General features: G+C 42.1%; 2 protein-coding genes across 2 annotated transcripts in view; both read right to left on the bottom strand.

Annotated features, from left to right (window-relative positions):
• Window positions 1-2,089, bottom strand: part of LOC125802282 (stonustoxin subunit alpha-like) — a 2,852-nt gene extending 763 nt beyond the window's left edge. Inside the window, exons 1-2 of the mRNA XM_049479845.1 lie at window positions 2,048-2,089; window positions 1,708-1,823 (exon numbers count right to left, since the gene is read on the bottom strand). Coding sequence (XP_049335802.1) covers window positions 1,708-1,823; window positions 2,048-2,089 — 158 coding nt within the window. The remainder of the gene's footprint in view (window positions 1-1,707; window positions 1,824-2,047) is intronic.
• Window positions 2,090-12,337: 10,248 nt separating this feature from the next.
• On the bottom strand, window positions 12,338-23,967 carry LOC125784882 (NLR family CARD domain-containing protein 3-like). Its single transcript, XM_049468974.1, has 5 exons — window positions 23,892-23,967; window positions 16,812-17,001; window positions 14,801-16,595; window positions 13,405-13,578; window positions 12,338-12,783 (listed from the first exon to the last, which is right to left on the bottom strand). The coding sequence occupies exons 2-5, from the start codon at window positions 16,969-16,971 to the stop codon at window positions 12,606-12,608; spliced, it is 2,307 nt and encodes a 768-aa protein (XP_049324931.1). The 5' UTR covers window positions 16,972-17,001; window positions 23,892-23,967; the 3' UTR covers window positions 12,338-12,605.
• Between the last annotated feature and the right edge of the window lie 399 nt (window positions 23,968-24,366).

The raw sequence follows: 24,366 nt of genomic DNA, 5'->3' as shown, positions 1-24,366 counted from the left end.
CACTACACACACTACACACACACTACACACACATTACACACACACTACACATACACTACACACACACTACACACACATTACACACTCACACACTACACACACACACACTACACACACACTACACACACACTACACACATTACACACACACTACACACACATTACACACACACTACACACACACTACACACACTACACACACACTACACACACATTACACACACACTACACATACACTACACACACACTACACACACATTACACACTCACACACTACACACACACACACTACACACACACTACACATACACTACACACTCACACACTACACACACACACACACACACTACACATACACTACACACACACTACACACACATTACACATACACTACAGACATCACACATTACACACAGACGACACACATTAAACACAAACACATTACACACACACACACACAGTGTGTGTAATGTGAGTGTGTAGTGTGTGTATGTGTGTAGTGTGTGTATGTGAGTGTGTGTAGTGTGTAGTGTGTGTATGTGAGTGTGTAGTGTGTGTATGGGAGTGTGTAGTGTGTGTATGTGAGTGTGTAGTGTGTGTGTAGTGTGTGTGTGTGTAGTGTGTGAGTGTGTAGTGTGTGTGTAGTGTGTGTATGTGAGTGTGTAGTGTGTGTGTGTAGTGTGTGTATGTGAGTGTGTAGTGTGTGTATGTGAGTGTGTAGTGTGTGTGTAGTGTGTGTGTGTGTAGTGTGTGAGTGTGTAGTGTGTGTGTAGTGTGTGTATGTGAGTGTGTAGTGTGTGTGTAGTGTGTGTAGTGTGTGCAGTGTGTGTATGTGAGTGTGTAGTGTGTGTAGTGTGTAGTGTGTGTATGTGAGTGTGTAGTGTGTGTGTAGTGTATGTGAGTGTGTAGTGTGTGTAGTGTGTGTAGTGTGTGTGTAATGTGTGTGTGTAGTGTGTGTGAGTGTGTAGTGTGTGTAGTGTGTGTAGTGTGTGTATGTGAGTGTGTAGTGTGTGTGTAGTGTGTGTATGTGAGTGTGTAGTGTGTGTAGTGTATGTGAGTGTGTAGTGTGTGTAGTGTGTGTAGTGTGTGTGTAATGTGTGTGTAGTGTGTAGTGTGTGTATGTGAGTGTGTAGTGTGTGTAGTGTGTGTAGTGTGTGTGTAATGTGTGTGTAGTGTGTAGTGTGTGTGTAGTGTGTGTAGTGTGTGTAGTGTGTAGTGTGTGTAGTGTGTAGTGTGTGTGTAGTGTGTGTAGTGTGTGTAGTGTGCGTGTAGTGTGTGTAGTGTGTGTGTAGTGTGTAGTGTGTGTATGTGAGTGTGTAGTGTGTGTAGTGTGTGTGTAATGTGTGTGTAGTGTGTGTAGTGTGTGTGTAGTGTGTGTAGTGTGTGTAGTGTGTGCGTGTAGTGTGTGTAGTGTGTGTGTAGTGTGTGTGTAGTGTGTGTGTAGTGTGTAGTGTGTGTAGTGTGTGTAGTGTGTGTGTAGTGTGTGTAGTGTGTGTGTGTAGTGTGTGTAGTGTGTGTAGTGTGTGTAGTGTGTGTGTAATGTGTGTGTAGTGTGTGTAGTGTGTGTAGTGTGTGTAATAGGGCTGCACGATATGTAAAATGTTACATTGTATTGTTTTAGTTGAGATTCTGAGATGTATATTGTGATATTACACAATGCAGGACCCGTGATGTCACCGGCCCCGCCCCCACCCGCACGCTGTCTCACCACAGAGACCCGGACCGTTTCCCAATACACAAGAACACAAGTCTGGACTCCTGTACTTGGTGAGTACGGACTTGGGAAGTTGGGATGGCGAGTGTGTACTCCGAGGACGGGAGGAGCTGAAAACACAGGAGCACATTTTCACCTAGCCGCTTTCTTAACAAATAAACACATATCTGAAGTCTAAAGCCCTACATTCTCCCTAAAAATAACTTCAAACATTATTTTACCACACAGCAGTACTGTTTTAAAAACATACAGGTGCTTCTCCTCCTGCATTACACTGATACTGCTGAGAGGTGCATTCTGGGATATCGGGCTGTGAGAACTTCACACAAGTCACCTTCCATGCATCCTCTATGAAGTGGGCGGAGCAAGAACACATCCGGGTATTAGTTGTGTGCTTGGCTAACTGTGATCTTCTGAATTGGAACAGTTCTTGGGCTGCGACTGATGACGTTTCCCGAGTCCACAAGAACACAAGTACTGACAAGAACCGGACCGACCGAGAGCTGAGTCAGCGCTTTAGAGTCAGCTAATCACTCAAAACCCCAGAAAAACAGCAGAACAGCCATAACTAAGCATTTAAATGGCCTTTTAAAAGGTAAATAAGAGCGTTTATTTTTCTGGGATTAAAAGCATGAATTCAGCTTTAACTGGAAATATCTGCACTGCTAAACTGTGCGGAACTGAGGTGCACAGCTTTATACTCGCTGTCTCAGGCCGTTACAGGGTTCATACGCTTTTCAACTAAAACATTTCCACGACTTTTCCAAACGTTTTGTTGGAATTTAAACATGTACAAAAATACACTAGTGTATGAAGATCTGCCAGAGACAAAGAATTCTTGGTGTACAGACACAGCTGTCACAAAGCAGCAGAGACGGCCGAGTGAGTAAACAAAGCTGACCTATGACCTAGGTGATCTAACTATGGAGAAACAACATGGTCAGTCCTTATAAGGAAAAAACCAAAAGGGTCTGTCCTAACGTAGAAGTAGAGTCAAAAGGTAAAGATAGATTTGTGCATTCAAATCACCAGGTATGTACGTACTATGCTGTACAAGATTGTAGAAATGTTCCTGGTCCGAGGAGACGAGTTAGTTGGTAACAGACGGTCAGGGGTTACGTGCTCACTGCAATAAAGCCTGCATCTCTTTGTTCCTGAAGTCTGCTTACTTTTTGTTTGGTAAAGACTAGTTTTTGAGATACCTACTGTTGGAAAGAAGGAAAACAAAAAACCCAACAGTTTTCATGACCGTCTTTAAAATATCAGTGCAGACATGAACAATAAAACTAAAAATGTTAAAACTGATTATAGTAGGCCTATATCTTACTTAAAATGTATTTAAATAAAAAAACATTTCTTTCAGCAATGCTGACAATTTTCTATAATAAAATGTGTGTTAAATCCTGAGAGCTCTATTGTGTACAACTGAGTTAACTCTGAGCTGATTCCAACACCAGGAGAACTGAACAGTTTACAGTATAATAATCAATATGAGAAGCAACCAGCTAATAATTTATTTATTTTTCCTTTTAAAATGGGCACAAAAATAAAATATTAAAGCAGATTTTTTTGGTCACAGAGATTTTTTTTCTATTGAACTATTTAACATGTAATACGTTTAATATAAAAACTCACTTATCAATTAGTAGAATGAAGCAAAAGTAATCAAATGTCACTTACTTTTAGAGCCACTCTAAAATATTAGTAAAGAAAACTACACTGTTGCATCGAGCTCTCAGGTTATGTTGTAACAGAAACTAAAACAGAACTAGTCATTTTCCTTTTAATTTGAACATTTATTTTTTAATGTACACGATGGAAACTGATCTACACTGAATAAGATAACCCTCCTTCAAACACACCTCTGATATCTCTCAGTCTCAGTGCTATAGGCAGCGGCGGGCGCGCGGGGTCTCGCTGTGTTTTGGAGAAGTTAAATCCGGACAGTCTGTATCACAGTTTAAAGGAACAGAGAGATTTCTGCGCTTTAGCGCTGCAGGGTAACCATGCTGTTCCCGGAGGTAAACACCAGGCGTGTTTAGTTAGCTAACGCTAGCTAGCTCCGTGCTGCTTCTCCTGTGTAACGTTACAAATATCCCATTCCTGCAGTTGGGGTCCTCGCGTCTCTGCCTTTCTTTAGTCTGAATGAAGCCGGACAGCATTAAATCAGCATGTTTCTCTCACTGAGTGAATTACAGTTACAGTGCAGCAGCTGAAGCTCCGCTCAGATTTGCTGTTTTCAAATTCCGTGACTTTTCCAGGTTTCGTGACCGTATGAACCCTGGGGTTACCTTGTGTTTACACCCCCTCCCCCTCCACCTCCACCTCCCCTCACCATCAATCCCCCCGCCTTTTTCAGCAGCAGCCAGAGGCGGCGCTGTTCACTCAGAACGCTGTGTATCTACTTCTTGTGTCAAGAATCAAAACACTGCAACATGAGTTTTTATTGCCTTACGTGACATCACAGATCCCGCCATGTGACTATTGCACATGCGCACATCGCTATGTTGATGCTTAAACGATATATCGTGCAGCCCTAGTGTGTACTGTGTGTATGTGAGTGTGTAGTGTGTGTACTGTGTGTATGTGAGTGTGTAGTGTGTGTATGTGAGTGTGTAGTGTGTGTATGTGAGTGTGTACTGTGTGTATGTGAGTGTGTACTGTGTGAACTGTGTGTATGTGAGTGTGTACTGTGTGTATGTGAGTGTGTACTGTGTAGTGTGTGTACTGTGTGTATGTGAGTGTGTAGTGTGTGTATGTGAGTGTGTACTGTGTGTATGTGAGTGTGTACTGTGTGTATGTGAGTGTGTAGTGTGTGTACTGTGTGTATGTGAGTGTGTAGTGTGTGTACTGTGTGTATGTGAGTGTGTAGTGTGTGTACTGTGTGTATGTGAGTGTGTAGTGTGTGTAGTGTGTGTGTGTGTGTAGTGTGTGTACTGTGTGTATGTGAGTGTGTAGTGTGTGTACTGTGTGTATGTGAGTGTGTACTGTGTAGTGTGTGTACTGTGTGTATGTGAGTGTGTAGTGTGTGTACTGTGTGTATGTGAGTGTGTAGTGTGTGTATGTGAGTGTGTAGTGTGTGTGTGTGTAGTGTGTGTGTGTGGTGTGTGTGTAGTGTGTGTGTGTGTAGTGTGTAGTGTGTGTGTGTGTAGTGTGTGTGTGTATAGTGTGTGTGTGTGTGTGTGTGTAGTGTGTGTGTGGGTGTAGTGTGTGTGTGTGTAGTGTGTGTGTGTAGTGTGTGTGTGTATAGTGTGTGTGTGTGTGTGTAGTGTGTGTGTGTAGTGTGTGTGTGTGTAGTGTGTAGTGTGTGTGTGTGTAGTGTGTAGTGTGTGTGTGTGTAGTGTGTGTGTGTGTGTGTAGTGTGTGTGTGGGTGTAGTGTGTGTGTGTGTAGTGTGTGTGTAGTGTGTGTGTGTGTGTGTGTAGTGTGTGTGTAGTGTGTGTGTGTGTGTGTGTAGTGTGTGTGTGTGTGTAGTGTGTGTGTGTAGTGTGTGTGTGTGTGTAGTGTGTGTGTGTATAGTGTGTGTGTGTGTAGTGTGTGTGTGTGTGTAGTGTGTGTGTGTGTGTGTGTGTGTGAGAAAACTTACATTTCTTAAATCCAGGTTTGATTCTTATTTCGCCTCCATGTTCCATTCTAAACACACACACACACACACACACACACACACACACACACACACACAGACAACCATTACATTACATTTGGCAAGCGCATTTGTCCAAAGCGACTTACAATAGCGAAGTACAAAAGTAATACAAGGTAAAAACATCTTTATACAGGGCTTAAATGAGGTCAAAGGGAAATAAAGGGATAGAGGAGTGCAGGAGGGGAAGAAGGAAATGAGGTTAGAAGTAGTTAGTTAGTTTGTCAGAGGTGGTAGTAGAAGGTAGTTAGTTAGAGGTGTTAGGAGAGTAAGTGCTCTTTGAAGAGCTCTGTCTTCAGGAGTTTATTAAAGATAGTGAGAGATTCTCCTGATCTGGTAGTAGAAGGTAGTTAGTTAGAGGTGTTAGGAGAGTAAGTGCTCTTTGAAGAACTCTGTCTTCAGGAGTTTATTAAAGATAGCGAGAGATTCTCCTGACCTGGTAGTAGAAGGTAGTTAGTTAGAGGTGTTAGTCGAGTAAGTGCTCTTTGAAGAGCTCTGTCTTCAGGATTATCATTATTCCTGTGTTGATCTGAAGCTGGATAATATGAGTTGCTTTCACCTTATAAAATAATTTCAGTTTATAATAGAAAATTCACATCAAAAGTCTGAATACACCACATCTGTATATGCACTGTGCACTTTATTATTAAAAATATATTAACTCAACTGAGAAAATGTAGCTCATTCTAACACAGGGTAACTTTGGACTCTTTAAACAGTTGATCACTCTTCTTTTATCTCTAACTGACCCTCATCACTCTATCTAACATCTGCAGCACACCTGAATCTTCCCCCTGAGTACTTCTTCATACCTGAGTGTCTCCAGTGAGCAGTGTGGATCCTCCAGTCTGGCAGAAAGCAGCTTCTCTCCAGACTCTCCTGGGTGGTTGTAGGTCAGATCCAGCTCTTTCAGGTGGGAGGGGTTTGAATTAAGAGCTGAAGCCAGAGAAGAACAGCCTTTTTCTGTGATCATACACCCAGATAATCTAAAGAGAGAGAAAATTAGAGTAAGTTATTAACAGAGAGAGAAAGAGTGACAGAGGCAGACTGAGAGAGAGATTATACACTTCTGTATTAAACAGAACACACAACAAACTACTCTAGTCTCTAGGAACACTGGAAAATGAGTCATGAATCCTCTTAAACTTTGTAAATATTGTAATTAGTAATATAATACAGGAAATTGACAAATCCTGCACCTAACAGCTGGGGTTATGCATAGGGCTCAGCCAGGATCTACTACTCACTCAACTAACAACAATAGCCAAAACCACCACAATCTGATACTGGCTCGACAAGGATCCAGAAGCACAGCCTAACACTATGTTCATGGTCCATCGCCTCAACTGCCAAGTAACAGACCTACCGAAAAATAACCAATGAACAAACAGAATCCCTCCTTAATCTAAGCTCACTTCCTTAATCTATGGCAACAACACACTAACCACAGCACCCTACCTAAGCACAATCACACACAACAAATGACATAAGTTGCGTGAGCAGAACACAGCAACCACTACCATCTGATACCGGTTCGACAAGAATCCAGAAGCATAGCGATCTATGTTCATGGTCCGTGCCTCAACTGCCAAGTACTCAGACGTCTCCAAAAACTCATTACAAATTACAAATTACTACAAGAACAGCAAGACCACACCAATTCCCTTCATCCAAAAACTTCAGTGTAAGCTCTTCTCAGGGGTCTTCAGGCAGGCACCTTCCTTCGTCAGTGTTTCGCTTAATTAGGCCCACGACACCTCCAGAAGGCTCAACAGTGAAGTCTGGCGTCCCAGACCCACCCCCCTCCAAGCCTGCTGTAGAAGCGCAAACTCATTCCCTTCCCCACGTAGCCTCAGCCCTTCTGAACCACAACCACTGACTAGATCTTCAGCTACATCTGACAACTCCTTCACTACTGTCCTCAGCACACAACCTCCAATTCCGAATTCAGACAGCAGTCTTGTGGCAGACTTCGCAACAAAGCCTCTAGTACCTACCTCCACCGGTCTAATATACGCTTGCTAGGGTTGTCACGATACCAAAATTTTGACTTTGATACGGATACCAACTGTAGTATCATGATTCTCGATACCAAAACGATACTTGGAAGAAAAAAAAAACAATAAAAATATCTGAACATAAAATGTTTATTTTTGACTGAACTGGATTGAACACTGAACAATCGGTGCAAACGTTTTTATTCTAAAATGAAACATTTGAACAAAAAACAAGTTTCGTTATTATAACCTTAACTATAACATAATTATCTAAACACTTCCTAAAAACTAAAACCAGAGGTAATGGTAGTCTGACTATGTGAACCTGACGGGCGGGCAGAAGTTAAGTTCTGAATAAGGAAAATAAAGAGACAGAAGAACATTACAATGTTATGTTCATTTTAACACTCACTGCTCCGTTTTATTAATCAACCGTTTACCGTTTTTAATAAGCCCATGTTCAGTGTAACGATCAAGCAGGCTATGTGCCTGACCACAGATTTGCGATGGAAACGCGAAAACGTGAACATCTTGTGTTCATGTTTCACAGCCAATGGGATAATGGAGAAATAGAGAAAACCACGGGTCCAAAACAAAACTCCTGCACACTCCTCTCCGTGTTAACGTGATTTACTAGCAGTCGCTAGTAAATCTTAGTAAAGCTACAGACAGAGTGTATCTTGACTAACTCCACTAACCTGTCGACTTCTCAGCTCTTTGTAGAGATCAGGGTGCTTGTCTGCTAAATGAATGAGCGAAATATGATCAGAATTATGTTAAATAACACTGTAACATAGAAGCATAGAACTATTATTTAATTAAAATGTTTTTTAAGAACAGCTAAACACAGTGCTGCAGGTCAAACGCGGAGGAGTTCACGTGCGAGAGAGAGAGACACAGAGAAGGAGACACAGCGAGAGTGAGAGAGAGAGAGAGAGAGACACAGAGAGACACAGAGAGAGACACAGAGAGAGACACAGAGAAAGAGACACAGCGAGAGTGAGAGAGAGACACAGAAAGAGACACAGTGAGAGTGAGAGAGAGAGACAGAGAGACACAGAGAGAGACACAGAGAAAGAGACACAGCGAGAGTGAGAGAGAGAGACAGACACAGAGAGAGACACAGAGAAAGAGACACAGCGAGAGTGAGAGAGAAAGAGATTTGCGTGTTCTGATGTGAGCTACTCACAGGTAAAGGTTCTCTTTTTTTCTCCTCGTGCTCATATTCTAGTCCCACACATAATCCTGCAGCTCCCTCAGTGTTTTCTGTCGTATTTTGCGGCTAGCGCGAGCGCTTACAACTAACACCGCGGACCGCGAGGCGCCGCCGCGCTTGTGCCGAATCCGCTACTGAATCCAACTCCCGCTTCGCGGACAGAATCAGCACAACACCCCCCGCTGTACAACTGCGGGAGTGAAAACAGCGCTAATAAATAAAGTAGTTTAGTTTCACTTTCAGTTTTCGTTATTTTATTTAAAAATAAAAATATAAATAAAAAACAGATGCCTACATCTCAGACTATTTTCCCACACTTCACTCCTCGCGCCTGTTTTGTCCACAAGTCGCGGACGAGAGACATCTGTTATTTTAGCCGTCGCCATTCTACACTCGCTGCTGCTCTGCTGGCTTGCGCATGAATCGATTCATTTGTTCAGAAGTTTATCTGAATCCTGCCACACCGACTGCTGCGGTGTGAATCAGTTTTCTTATGAACTGAATCAAATCGCGCCTACTAATTTGACTCATTTGAAGCTAGTGACTGGGCTATATACAGTATCGAAAGCATCGAACGCTAAAGAACCGAAACGTTTTTGATGACGTAGTATCGAAAAAGAATCGAACATTCGGTACACCGTGCAACTCTAACGCTTGCCACCCATGCTCTCTTACCTCAGCCACCAAGTCTGTATACTTCAGCCTTTTCCTTTCATAAGCTCCATCTACCTCGTCTTCAAACGGAACAGTCAGCTCTATAAAATACACTATCCGCTTACTTTCAGAGTACAGCAGTGTTATTGATGTGGAAAACAGAATCTTTAAAGTAATTTAGTTTATGTTCATCTCACCCCTTTTTCTTAAATTGTTTTGCTTTTTGCGTGAAATTTCTGTACATTTAAAGCTAATTTTTTCTGAGGACAGATCTTAAAAATCAACGGCACTGGTCAGTTTAAAGAGTGAAAAGCCCTTATTTTACTTTATAAATTAAGCTGCTAGCAATTAACTGGTGACTAGTCAAGACAAGTTCATTTGTATTGTATCTTTCATACATGCCATCAGTTCTATGTTTTACAGAAACATTTCACACACAATGCAGAACAATTATAAAAAAAAGTTTCTTAGAATTTATAAGAAAACTGAGAACAAAAACTAATAAAATAATTAATATGGAATTTGAATAAAAAAATAAATAAAACAAAAGGACATTTGTGCTGGTTTGAATCCTAGTGTTGGGGGCATTACTAGTGTGGATGGGGTATCTGGTCTCCCAAACTGGGGAGGACATAGGAGAAAAAAAAACAGAACAATAATGTACTAAGAGTTTACCAGAATGCACAAAGATAAAACGTTTTGGCGCAGGTAAATAGATACGTTTTCAGTTTTTTTAGAGGTTATAGTCTACGCAGAACATCTCACAGCTTCTGGAAGTTTATTCCAACTGCAGCATAATGTCTCGTCATTGGTTCTGGTTCTAGGTAGTGTTAACAGATCTGCCTCTACTGATCTGAGGAGTCTAACAGTATTTCTCCAGCATATCAGAGATTTACGTTGGTAAAAACCTTTTTAGTGCTTCATAGAAAGGGGGCAGTATTTTAAACTTTATTCTCCAGCTGATTGTATGATATGAGCACTGGAGTTACACGTCCCTGCCTCTTTGTCCTGGTTAGTATTCTGGCAGCAGCGTACTGAATAAGCTGCAGTTGTCTGACAGATGTTTGGGGAGGCCAGTGAGGAAGCTGTTACAGTAATCTTATCTACTAGAAATAAAGGCGTGAATGAGTTTTTCTAGATTTGCCTTCATAAAGTCTTTAAATCTTACTGTTTTTCAGGTGGTATAAAGCTGAATTGATAATAGATTTGATATGGCTGTTAAAACTGAGCTCTGAGTCAATTTCGATTAGGGATAGGTGTTAAAATTCAATACTGAAAAGGCACTGACTGAAATGTCTCAGTACTACAGAGTACAGAAAAGTCAAAGGAAATTTGGTGCCTGTTTTGTATTTGAGTCTTACTGATTGTGTGGGGTGGACAGGTGTCTTTATGCAGCTAACGACCTCAAACAGGTGCTTTTAATTTGTGGAGGCGGACTAACAGGTCTTTGAGGCCCAGAATTGTACGGTGATTGACAGATGTTAATTAAAAAATTATACATTGTGATTTTTTTTTTAGATTATATCTCTCATAGTGGACGTGCACCTAAGATGAAAGTTTCAGACCCCTCCATGATTTCTAATTTGGAGAAGTCGCATTCAATTACTTATTTTACTTTTTTTAATCATAAAAAACACTTTTAAATAATTAAACATCTGAATCAATCTAACCCTGTGTGAAAAAGTGTTTGCTGCTCTAAATCTAATACCTTAGTGGATGCCCTTGGCGGCAACAAATAAAGTCAAGGAGGGTTTTTGAGCATAAATGTCCTGTTTAATATCAGCTTAGCCACTTAGCCACTCCAAAACCTCCAAAGCCATGTCCTGCTGTCGAACCTGAAAACATCTGAGCTTGAGGTCACGAACAGATGGCCAGATATTCTTTCAGGATTGTCTCTTACAGCAAGTTGGGCAGGTCCTAAAGCAGCAACGCAGACTCTGACCATCATACTACCACCACCATGTTTTACGTTCAGTATGATGTTCTTTATCTGAAATTATGTGCTAGTTTTACACCAGAAGTTACGGGACTTTCCAAAAAAAAACACTTTTGTCTCTTCAGTCAAAAAAATATTTACCCAAAGTCATGGAGATCATTAAGATGTTTGTTGGTAAATGTGAGACGGGTCGTTGTGTTATTTTTGGTCAGCAGTGTTTTTTATCTTGGAACTCTCCCATTGTGACCATTTTCACCCAGTCTTTTTCTTATTATTGAATCATTAACACTGATCTTAACTGAGGCGAGTGAGACCTGCAGTTCTTTAAATGTTGTTCTAGGTTTTTTTGGGACCTCCTTTTTCAGATTAATGACTTTGTTTTCTTATCTGTTTTTGAACTTCTTCAGATCAGGGCAAGATGTGCTGCTTTTTGAGATCTTTTATCTGCTTCATGTTGTTAGACAGTTCTATTTAAGGCATTTCTGAATTGATTGGGGGGGGATACTTTTTTTTTTACAAAGGGCTAGATTGGTTTGGAGTTTTTCCCCTTAAATAATGAAATTATCATTCAAAACGTGCTTGTTCATATTTATAGGTTATATTTGTTTGATATTAAAGTTTATTTGATCATGAAAGGTTTTATTTGATCTGAAAAATGTTAGTATGACAAAAAGAAATGTGTATATATATATATATATATATATATATATATATATATATATATATATATATATATATATGTATATGTATATGTATATATATGTACATAAAACATGTAAATACACTTTTGGTTTTTAGCTCAGTGTCAGTAGGCTGGATTAAGAACTGAATAAGGTTGAAAACTAGCTAACTGTGGTTTTATTAGGACTTAAAAAGTGAAGCTTTCCAAGAGACAGAACAATAATTATTGCAAGGAAGTAGGTGGACTCGTCCTGTTTTCCTGATTGTACTGGATTGTGTAGTTATAGAGATGTGGATGAAGGGTAAAGAAACAAGATAAAATACAATAGTAACAGAATATACATTAACTATTAAACAGAAAGCTCCAGTTCCACAGCTGATCAATTTTACTGTCACCTACATCTATATGCAGCTCATGCTCTTACGGGCTACAGATTATATTCTTCAACGGGGTTAAACTTTTTTTTGGAAGCTAGAGTGATTAACCCTGCATATCACTGTAGAGGACATGTTCAGCAAAGCTATTTAAGAGCATCTGCAAGTAAATTAATGATTTTCTTCAAAACATTTGTGATTAGTGTGTGCCTACTTAAAAAATATATTAGTATGGACATCCTAAAGATGACTGCAAACAGAGTTCACATTTGATTGACTGATGTACTCTGGCCTTGAGTAGAAGCTTCCTATTGTGTGATTTGATATATAAGTATCTCGTTAAAGCTTTAAATAACATATTTTAACACTTATAATTTCAAACTGAACCAACTCACCTGAGAATCTGCAGTTTACAGTCTAAACTCTCCAGTCCAGCAGAGAGCAGCTCCACTCCTGAATCCTGCAGATCATTGTTACTGAGATCCAGCTCTTTCAGGGAGGAGTTTTCCAGCTTTAAAACTGATGCCAAAGTTTCACACATCTTCAATTGAAGATTACACAAAGCTAATCTGAAAAATGTGATATAAACACAAAAGATTTTACAATAAACACAAAGTTTAAATAACACATTTTGGTGATTTTCTTAACATATCATATTTCTTAACAATATCAGATTGTGGTGGTTTTGGCTATTGTTGTTAGTTGAGTGAGTAGTAGATCCTGGCTGAGCTCTATGTATAACCCCAGTTGTTAGGTGCAGGATTTGTCCTGTATTATACTACTATGTCATTATTTTTGCTCATACTGCAGAGGGAAAGTGGCCTAAATCCATATTTTAGTGTTCAGTGTGATTTTTTTTAATATTCACACTGCCTCACAAATGACACCTATATTGAAACAAGATTTGGGACACATTTATCTGCAGTTTAGACAAAGCCAGAGTTACTTGAGGTTTTGTTAAGATCAGATAGAAATGCGGATAAAACAACTTGAGCAGGAATAAAGAAGACAGGAAGCGTGGATACAACTTTAAAATCATAGTAAAATCTATGCAAAAATATTGACATTAATCCCTAAATACAGAGATATAACCTCATCAATCCAGCACCCACTCTATGCATTACTTTCAGTTAAGACGTGACTCCTATTTCCCTTTAGTCTGTTTAAAATAAAGCGACAGAAACACTGACCTGAGAGTCTGCAGTTTACAGTGTGAACTCTTCAGTCCAGCAGAGAGCAGCTCCACTCCTGAATCCTGCAGGTCATTGTTACTGAGGTCCAGTTCTATCAGTGAGGAGTTTTCCAGCTTTAAAACTGATTCCAGACTTTCACACGTCTTTACTCCAAGATTACATGAAGCTAGTCTATAATATAAGAATAAACAGATTTTACTTAAAAATACACTTAAATGAAAATGGAAAATAACAGCGTTATTCATACCATAGCATTTATCAAAATAAAGGTGTAATTATACAAACACACCCTATTCTTCATGGTGTCCTGATCTAAAAGAATATTTTAACTGACATACAAATAGAACACAAAATGAAACTGTGAAATACAGTATCTGTGAGATGGACTGGTGTTTCTTTATACAGAGATAGTAATCATGCAGAAAGCTAGAGTTACCCATTAGAAAACAGTTTACAGTGAGGGCAGCTCAAGTTCTGGGACAGATTATGAGTTAAAAGAGACGAAGAGTGAAGTTTATTGGGTGCTTTTTTAACCTGCCACCATTTACTTTCTCCCTCCATTTATTTATTGGTTATTAAATTCAGATCTGTGTTTTATACAAAAAAAATCAGAAATTCCAGCAAACCAGGCTTAATCTAGATGAGTCAACCCCAAAGCCTCATATACATCCAAACTTTAGTCTCTGTATCTGATTAGTGCAAGACCTCCCAGTGACCTCCTTTATAGATTATCTGATATTATTGATTAGATAACAATAAGGTTTTTTTTTTAATATTTATACTATCAGATATTAAAAGAGGGAATACTATAACAAAAGATTATATTTTTATTTGAAGTTTTGGGGTTTTCTAGAAAGCATGAATGCGTGTTTCTTTCAGCTGATTTAAAAGGTTAATTATGTATCAGCAGTTTTATCAGCACTCATTTTACTCAAATCAACAGCTAACTTTAGTAGCTTACTCATTGACAGACTGAAATGACTGTAACGCTATCTTGCTAACCATCGGAAGATGCTTGATTAAACTGTAACTGTGGAATGCAGAGTACTTGCCCTTAGCATGCTGGCTTTGTTCAATTTCCAAGTAAAGTGTAGCATTTTAGCATTTTCACAGTAAAATATCTCCAAACTAACAACTTTATAATCAAATCAGCAGCCAGACATTTAGTCACTGAGGATAAAACTGCTGTGTGTTCATTGTAAACTTTCGAAGTGGAATTTGGATTGGTGCTGTGTCTCATGTTGGTGTTACGTTGGGATTATGGTGTTTGCCTGATATCTAAAACAATAATTTAATCAATATCTACTATATCTACTAATATAAAACATTTTGATTAATACATATTCACCAGTGATTTAATGAAAACTGTGAATGCCTGAATAAAAATACTCACAAAGCTCTTCTGGATATTTTAACTACTGGCAGCAGCCTCAGAAAACACTCCTCTGATGGATCATATTTTCTGAGGTTAAACTCCTCCAGCTCTTCTTCTGAATTCACCAACACAAACGCCAGAGCTGACCACTGGGCAGGAGAGAGTCTGGCCTGATGAAGACGATCACCTTCACTCAGGTATTTCTGCACTTCCTGCACTAGAGAATGATCATTCAGTTCATTCAGACAGTGGAACAGATTGATGGATTTCTCTGGAGAGGAGTTCTCCTCAATCTTCTTCTTGATGTATTTGACTGTTTCCTTACTGCTGTGAGAGCTCTTCTCTTTCTGTGTCAGTATGAATCGTAAAAGAGTCTGATTAGACTCCAGTGAGAGACCCAGAAGGAAGCGAAGGAACAGGTCCAGGTGTCCACTCTCACTCTGTAAGGCTTTATCCACAGCACTGCTGAGGAAGTCATTCATTGATTTCCTGCTGAAAAGCTCAGATAGTCCAGTGGTTTGCTGTTCGGGGGTTTGCATAGTCTGACCCTTTGTGTTGAAATAGAGAAACGCATATAAAGCAGCGAGGAACTCCTGAATGCTCAGATGTACAAAGCTGAAGACCTTCCCCAGGTCCAGCAGCTCACGTTCCTGTCTGAAGATCTGGGTACACACTCCTGAGTACACTGACACTTCTGTAATATCGATGCCACTCTCTCTTAGATCTTCCTCATAGAAAATCAGGTTTCCTTTCTCCAGCTGCTGGAACGCCAGTTTCCCCAGAGCCAGGATACTTGTTCTAGTCTGCTGAGGATCAATGTCACTTTTCCCACTGTACTTCTGGCTCTTGTGTTTGATCTGAAAGATCAGGAAGTGTGTGAACATCTGCGTCAGGGTTTTGGGGGTTTCTCCACTCTCAGCTTCACTCAGCATCTCCTTTAGAACAGTGGCTGTAATCCAGCAGAAGACCGGTATGTGGCACATGATGTAGAGGCTTCTTTTAGAGCTGATGTGTGCGAAGACTTTTTTGGCCAGGTCCTGATTCCTGATCTTCTTCTTGAAGTACTCCTCTTTCTGAGGATCATTGAAACCCCGCACTTCTGTTACCTGATCAACACACTCAGGAGGGATCTGACTGACCGCTGCTGGTCGAGAGGTGATCCAGAGGAGAGCAGAGGGAAGCAGATTCCCCTTGATGAGGTTCGTCAGCAGAAAATCCACTGAGGTTTGCTCTTCTATATTCACCAAGCTCACATTGTTCTGGAAATCCAGAGGAAGTCGACATTCATCCAGACCGTCAAAGATGAACAAAGTCTTGTAGCTCTTGTAATGTCTTGGTTTTAAATCTTGTGTTTCTGGGAAGAAGCGCTGAAGAAGATTCACCAGACTGAGCTTTGTCTCCTTCATCAGATTCAGTTCTCTAAAAGGAAGTGGAAATATGAAGAGAACATCCTGATTTACTTTTCCTTCAACCCAGTCCAGAATGAACTTCTGCACAGAGACTGTTTTTCCAATTCCAGCAACTCCTTTAGTCAGTACAGTTCTGATGAGCCGGTTCTGTTCTGGTAAGGGTTTAAAGATATCGTTACATTTGATTGGTCTTTCCTCTGTTGGCCTTTTCCTGGATGCAGCTTCAATCTGTTTCACCTCATGTTCCTGATTGATGTCTCCACCTCCTCCCTCTGTGATGTAGAGCTCTGTGTAGATCTCATTCAGAAGTGCTGAGTTTCCATGGCCTGAGATTCCTTCATTAATTTTCTGATATTTTTCCCTCAGTTTGGATTTGAGCTTTTGTTGACATGCTGGAGCCAATTCTGATTACAGAGAAAGACAATACGGAACATGTAATCAGCTGAGATCAACCATTAAAGATGCTGTGTAGAATGACTCTGTGATACAGTAAATTAATAATTTAATAATAATGATTTCATTATGTTGTTTTTATACTGCATTACAGTTTTTATTCTCTTTGAAAATTTGGACTTAAATAAATAAATTAGCACCAGCCTGATACCAATGGTAACTCTTACGTCTCTCTAGTGTGTTGGCAAGGTCTGTCTGCTTCATGTTCCTCAGGATATGCAGTGTGATCTTCAGCACCCCCTCCCTCTGATCATCCTCCACCTCTTTCTCAGAGCATGCTGGGTAATCTGGACTCAGGAGTTTCTTGAATGTGTTCAGCTCGTTCATTACTAGAGAGATAAATTTCTGCTGCAGCTCCTGATTATGAAGAAACATCAGAATCACTAAAGCTGTTACAGTACAGAGAGAGATGATCTGAACATCATTAAGACATCGATCTGAGAAGGGGAGGAGTTATAGATGCTCTGGTGTGTAAAATGTCTAGAGCTTACATTCTCTGCCTGAACCGGACCCGACCCAAAGCCCTTCAGAAAACAGTCTGAGATGTAGGCATCTCTTGTTTAATTATATTTTTATTTTATATAAAGCTCTGGCGTGATAAACACCATGTAGCTAAGTAACCAATTATTATTGTTAACGAAAACGAAGGAAATAAAGAAAACTGAAAGTGAAAAAACGGTAATTAAAAGGAAAAAACATAACTAACTGGAACTGTATTGTGTGTTTATATAATTAACTGAAATGAATTGAAATTATGTTATATTATTATAACCTTGTAAGTTACAAATGAAACTGTTTAAGAAAGGTGCAACAGTTAGAATGTTATAAACACGTGAGCTCAAAGTGGGCACACTTGTCCGCTTTTGACTTGCAGAGCTGTGTTTAGCTGTTCTTAAAATATTTTCAGTAAATAATAGTTCTATGCTTCTATGTTGCAGTGTTAATTAACATCATTCTGAACAGATTTCGCTCATTCAAACAGCTCGAAAATAGACAGTTTATGGATCGGGTCTGGCTCGTAATAACAGTTTATGGATCGGATCGGGCTCGGGCTGATAATAACAGTTTATGGATCGGGTCGGGCTCAGGCTGATAATAACAGTTTATGGATCGGGTCGGGCTGATAATAACAGTTTATGGATCGGGTCGGGCTCAGGCTGATAACAGTTTATGGATCGGGTCGGGCTCAGGCTGATAATAACAGTTTATGGATCGGGTCAGGCTCAGGCTGATAATAACAGTTTATGGATCGGGTCGGGCTCAGGCTGATAGTAACAGTTTATGGATTGGGTCGGGCTGATAATAACAGTTTATGGGTCGGGTCGGGCTCAGGCTGATAATAACAGTTTATGGATCGGGTCGGGCTCGGGCTGATAATAACAGTTTATGGATCGGGTCGGGCTCAGGCTGATAATAACAGTTTATGGATCGGGTCGGGCTCAGGCTGATAATAACAGTTTATGGATCGGGTCGGGCTCAGGCTGATAATAACAGTTTATGGATCGGGTCGGGCTGATAACAGTTTATGGATCGGGTCGGGCTCGGGCTGATAATAACAGTTTATGGGTCGGGTCGGGCTCAGGCTGATAATAACAGTTTATGGATCGGGTCGGGCTCAGGCTGATAATAACAGTTTATGGATCGGGTCGGGCTCGGGCTGATAATAACAGTTTATGGATCGGGTCGGGCTGATAATAACAGTTTATGGATCGGGTCGGGCTGATAATAACAGTTTATGGATCGGGTCGGGCTCAGGCTGATAATAACAGTTTATGGATCGGGTCGGGCTCAGGCTGATAACAATTTATGGATCGGGTCGGGCTCGGGCTGATAATAACAGTTTATGGATCGGCTCGGGCTCGGGCTGATAATAACAGTTTATGGATCGGGTCGGGCTCAGGCTGATAATAACAGTTTATGGATCGGGTCGGGCTCAGGCTGATAATAACAGTTTATGGATCGGGTCAGGCTCAGGCTGATAATAACAGTTTCTGGATCGGGTCGGGCTCAGGCTGATAATAACAGTTTATGGATTGGGTCGGGCTGATAATAACAGTTTATGGGTCGGGTCGGGCTCAGGCTGATAATAACAGTTTATGGATCGGGTCGGGCTCGGGCTGATAATAACAGTTTATGGATCGGGTCGGGCTCAGGCTGATAATAACAGTTTATGGATCGGGTCGGGCTCAGGCTGATAATAACAGTTTATGGATCGGGTCGGGCTCAGGCTGATAATAACAGTTTATGGATCGGGTCGGGCTGATAACAGTTTATGGATCGGGTCGGGCTCGGGCTGATAATAACAGTTTATGGGTCGGGTCGGGCTCAGGCTGATAATAACAGTTTATGGATCGGGTCGGGCTCAGGCTGATAATAACAGTTTATGGATCGGGTCGGGCTCAGGCTGATAATAACAGTTTATGGATCGGGTCGGGCTCAGGCTGATAATAACAGTTTATGGATCGGGTCGGGCTCAGGCTGATAATAACAGTTTATGGATCGGGTCGGGCTCAGGCTGATAACAGTTTACGGATCGGGTTGGGCTCAGGCTGATAATAACAGTTTATGGATCGGATCGGGCTCAGGCTGATAACAGTTTACGGATCGGGTCGGGCTCGGGCTGATAATAACAGTTTATGGATCGGGTCGGGCTCGGGCTGATAATAACAGTTTATGGGTCGGGTCGGGCTCAGGCTGATAATAACAGTTTATGGATCGGGTCGGGCTCAGGCTGATAATAACAGTTTATGGATCGGGTCGGGCTCGGGCTGATAATAACAGTTTATGGATCGGGTCGGGCTCGGGCTGATAATAACAGTTTATGGGTCGGGTCGGGCTCAGGCTGATAATAACAGTTTATGGATCGGGTCGGGCTCAGGCTGATAATAACAGTTTATGGATCGGGTCGGGCTCGGGCTGATAATAACAGTTTATGGATCGGGTCGGGCTCGGGCTGATAATAACAGTTTATGGGTCGGGTCGGGCTCAGGCTGATAATAACAGTTTATGGATCGGGTCGGGCTCAGGCTGATAATAACAGTTTATGGATGGGGTCGGGCTCAGGCTGATAACAGTTTATGGATCGGGTCGGGCTCGGGCTGATAATAACAGTTTATGGATCGGCTCGGGCTGATAATAACAGTTTATGGATCGGGTCGGGCTCAGGCTGATAATAACAGTTTATGGATCGGGTCGGGCTGATAATAACAGTTTATGGATCGGGTCGGGCTCGGGCTGATAATAACAGTTTATGGATCGGGTCGGGCTCGGGCTGATAATAACAGTTTATGGATCGGGTCGGGCTCAGGCTGATAATAACAGTTTATGGATCAGGTCGGGCTCAGGCTGATAACAGTTTATGGATCGGGTCGTGCTCAGGCTGATAATAATTTATGGATCGGGTCGGGCTCGGGCTGATAATAACAGTTTATGGATCGGCTCGGGCTCGGGCTGATAATAACAGTTTATGGATCGGGTCGGGCTCGGGCTGATAATAACAGTTTATGGGTCGGGTCGGGCTCAGGCTGATAATAACAGTTTATGGATCAGGTCGGGCTCAGGCTGATAATAACAGTTTATGGATCGGGTCGGGCTCAGGCTGATAACAATTTATGGATCGGGTCGGGCTCGGGCTGATAATAACAGTTTATGGATCGGCTCGGGCTCGGGCTGATAATAACAGTTTATGGATCGGGTCGGGCTCAGGCTGATAATAACAGTTTATGGATCAGGTCGGGCTCAGGCTGATAATAACAGTTTATGGATCGGGTCGTGCTCAGGCTGATAACAATTTATGGATCGGGTCGGGCTCGGGCTGATAATAACAGTTTATGGATCGGCTCGGGCTCGGGCTGATAATAACAGTTTATGGATCGGGTCGGGCTCGGGCTGATAATAACAGTTTATGGTTCGGGTCGGGCTCAGGCTGATAATAACAGTTTATGGATCAGGTCGGGCTCAGGCTGATAATAACAGTTTATGGATCGGGTCGGGCTCAGGCTGATAACAATTTATGGATCGGGTCGGGCTCGGGCTGATAATAACAGTTTATGGATCGGCTCGGGCTCGGGCTGATAATAACAGTTTATGGATCGGGTCGGGCTCAGGCTGATAATAACAGTTTATGGATCGGGTCGGGCTGATAATAACAGTTTATGGGGCGGGTTGGGTCGGGCTGATAAAAGTTTACGGATCGGGTCGGACTCGGGCTAATAATAACAGTTTACGGATCGGGTCTGGCTCGGGCTGATAATAACAGTTTATGGATCGGGTCGGGCTCAGGCTGATAATAACAGTTTATGGATCGGGTCGGGCTCAGGCTGATAATAACAGTTTATGGATCGGGTCGGGCTCAGGCTGATAATAACAGTTTATGGATCGGGTCGGGCTCAGGCTGATAATAACAGTTTATGGGTCGGGTCGGGCTCAGGCTGATAATAACAGTTTATGGATCGGGTCCGGTCGGGCTCAGGCTGATAATAACAGTTTATGGATGGGGTCGGGCTCAGGCTGATAACAGTTTATGGATCGGGTCGGGCTCAGGCTGATAATAACAGTTTATGGATCGGCTCGGGCTCGGGCTGATAATAACAGTTTATGGATCGGCTCGGGCTCGGGCTGATAATAACAGTTTATGGATCGGGTCGGGCTCAGGCTGATAATAACAGTTTATGGATCGGGTCGGGCTGATAATAACAGTTTATGGATCGGGTCGGGCTCAGGCTGATAATAACAGTTTATGGATGGGGTCGGGCTCAGGCTGATAACAGTTTATGGATCGGGTCGGGCTCGGGCTGATAATAACAGTTTATGGATCGGGTCGGGCTCAGGCTGATAATAACAGTTTATGGATCAGGTCGGGCTCAGGCTGATAATAACAGTTTATGGATCGGGTCGGGCTCAGGCTGATAACAGTTTATGGATCGGGTCGGGCTCGGGCTGATAATAACAGTTTATGGATCGGCTCGGGCTGATAATAACAGTTTATGGATCGGGTCGGGCTCAGGCTGATAGTAACAGTTTATGGATCGGGTCGGGCTGATAATAACAGTTTATGGGGCGGGTTGGGTCGGGCTGATAAAAGTTTACGGATCGGGTCGGGCTCGGGCTGATAATAACAGTTTACGGATCGGGTCTGGCTCGGGCTGATAATAACAGTTTATGGATCGGGTCGGGCTCAGGCTGATAATAACAGTTTATGGATCGGGTCGGGCTCAGGCTGATAATAACAGTTTATGGGTCGGGTCGGGCTCAGGCTGATAATAACAGTTTATGGATCGGGTCGGGCTCAGGCTGATAATAACAGTTTATGGATCGGGTCGGGCTCGGGCTGATAATAACAGTTTATGGATCGGGTCGGGCTCAGGCTGATAATAACAGTTTATGGATCGGGTCGGGCTCAGGCTGATAACAGTTTACGGATCGGGTCGGGCTCAGGCTGATAATAACAGTTTATGGATCGGGTCGGGTCGGGCTCAGGCTGATAACAGTTTACGGATCGGGTCGGGCTCGGGCTGATAATAACAGTTTATGGATCGGGTCGGGCTCGGGCTGATAATAACAGTTTATGGGTCGGGTCGGGCTCAGGCTGATAATAACAGTTTATGGATCGGATCGGGCTCAGGCTGATAATAACAGTTTATGGATCGGGTCGGGCTCGGGCTGATAATAACAGTTTATGGATCGGGTCGGGCTCGGGCTGATAATAACAGTTTATGGGTCGGGTCGGGCTCAGGCTGATAATAACAGTTTATGGATCGGGTCGGCTCAGGCTGATAATAACAGTTTATGGATGGGGTCGGGCTCAGGCTGATAACAGTTTATGGATCGGGTCGGGCTCGGGCTGATAATAACAGTTTATGGATCGGCTCGGGCTCGGGCTGATAATAACAGTTTATGGATCGGGTCGGGCTCAGGCTGATAATAACAGTTTATGGATCGGGTCGGGCTGATAATAACAGTTTATGGATCGGGTCGGGCTCGGGCTGATAATAACAGTTTATGGATCGGGTCGGGCTCAGGCTGATAATAACAGTTTATGGATCAGGTCGGGCTCAGGCTGATAATAACAGTTTATGGATTGGGTCGTGCTCAGGCTGATAACAATTTATGGATCGGGTCGGGCTCGGGCTGATAACAGTTTATGGATCGGCTCGGGCTCGGGCTGATAATAACAGTTTATGGGTCGGGTCGGGCTCAGGCTGATAATAACAGTTTATGGATCAGGTCGGGCTCAGGCTGATAATAACAGTTTATGGATCGGGTCGGGCTCAGGCTGATAACAATTTATGGATCGGGTCGGGCTCGGGCTGATAATAACAGTTTATGGATCGGCTCGGGCTCGGGCTGATAATAACAGTTTATGGATCGGGTCGGGCTCAGGCTGATAATAACAGTTTATGGATCGGGTCGGGCTGATAATAACAGTTTATGGGGCGGGTTGGGTCGGGCTGATAAAAGTTTACGGATCGGGTCGGACTCGGGCTAATAATAACAGTTTACGGATCGGGTCTGGCTCGGGCTGATAATAACAGTTTATGGATCGGGTCGGGCTCAGGCTGATAATAACAGTTTATGGATCGGGTCGGGCTCAGGCTGATAATAACAGTTTATGGATCGGGTCGGGCTCAGGCTGATAATAACAGTTTATGGATCGGGTCGGGCTCAGGCTGATAATAACAGTTTATGGATCGGGTCGGGCTCAGGCTGATAATAACAGTTTATGGGTCGGGTCGGGCTCAGGCTGATAATAACAGTTTATGGATCGGGTCGGGTCGGGCTCAGGCTGATAATAACAGTTTATGGATCGGCTCGGGCTCGGGCTGATAATAACAGTTTATGGATCGGGTCGGGCTCAGGCTGATAATAACAGTTTATGGATCGGCTCGGGCTGATAATAACAGTTTATGGATCGGGTCAGGCTCGGGCTGATAATAACAGTTTATGGATCGGGTCGGGCTCAGGCTGATAATAACAGTTTATGGATCGGGTCGGGCTCAGGCTGATAATAACAGTTTATGGATCGGGTCGGGCTCAGGCTGATAATAACAGTTTATGGATCGGGTCGGGCTGATAATAACAGTTTATGGGTCATGTTGGGTCGGTTACTGAAAGCCATCCGAAAATTGTTAATATTAAAAAAAAAGATTGTTTAATTAGTTGCAAAGTCTAATCAAAACTTTAAAGTGAAATTAAACGGAGAAATCAAATAATACAGGATAATCCCCATCATGTATATTAGCACTAACCTTGAATATATTGTCCAGATTTCCCCATTTGTTTTGTTTCTTCTCTCTGTGGACAAATAGAAAATCCACACTGTGATCTACAGGAATAAATCAGCTGATATAGCAGCTCATATCTACACATACACCTGATATTTATTATAACAAAAACTACAATAATAACAAAAGCATGAATTCTCATTTTATTCCTGGATGCATCTTAGAAACAACACAAGATAAATCAAATAAAGAATACCAGACAGTAACTGATCAAATATATGAAGTTCATTTCCTAAAGGAAATGCAGAATGATTGCACAGATTACATGATTATATCTACATTTATAGGGTTTTGCTATAATATAGTTGTTGGTTGCTAAGGTGTTGCTATACTGCAGATGTTGGTTAAGCTGTTCCTAGAATGCTGATAGGCTGTTCCTAGATGTTGCTATGTTATAGTTGTTTGTTGATAAGCGTTGCTGTGAGCTCCAAGTGTTTAC

The sequence above is a fragment of the Astyanax mexicanus genome, chromosome 1 (genome assembly GCF_023375975.1).
Source record: "Astyanax mexicanus isolate ESR-SI-001 chromosome 1, AstMex3_surface, whole genome shotgun sequence".
Classification (NCBI taxonomy): domain Eukaryota; kingdom Metazoa; phylum Chordata; class Actinopteri; order Characiformes; family Acestrorhamphidae; genus Astyanax; species Astyanax mexicanus.
This window is presented reverse-complemented; position numbering and strand designations above follow the sequence as displayed.

Excerpts from the sequence above, each read along its gene's own strand:
- LOC125784882 (XM_049468974.1), bottom strand. The coding sequence starts at position 16,971 with ATGAACGAGCTGAACACATTCAAGAAACTCCTGAGTCCAGATTACCCA. Across the intron at positions 16,596-16,811 it reads TGCCAACACACTAGAGAGAC|AATTGGCTCCAGCATGTCAA; the intron begins GTAAGAGTTACC and ends CTCTGTAATCAG. Across the intron at positions 13,579-14,800 it reads AAAATATCCAGAAGAGCTTT|ACTAGCTTCATGTAATCTTG; the intron begins GTGAGTATTTTT and ends CTTATATTATAG.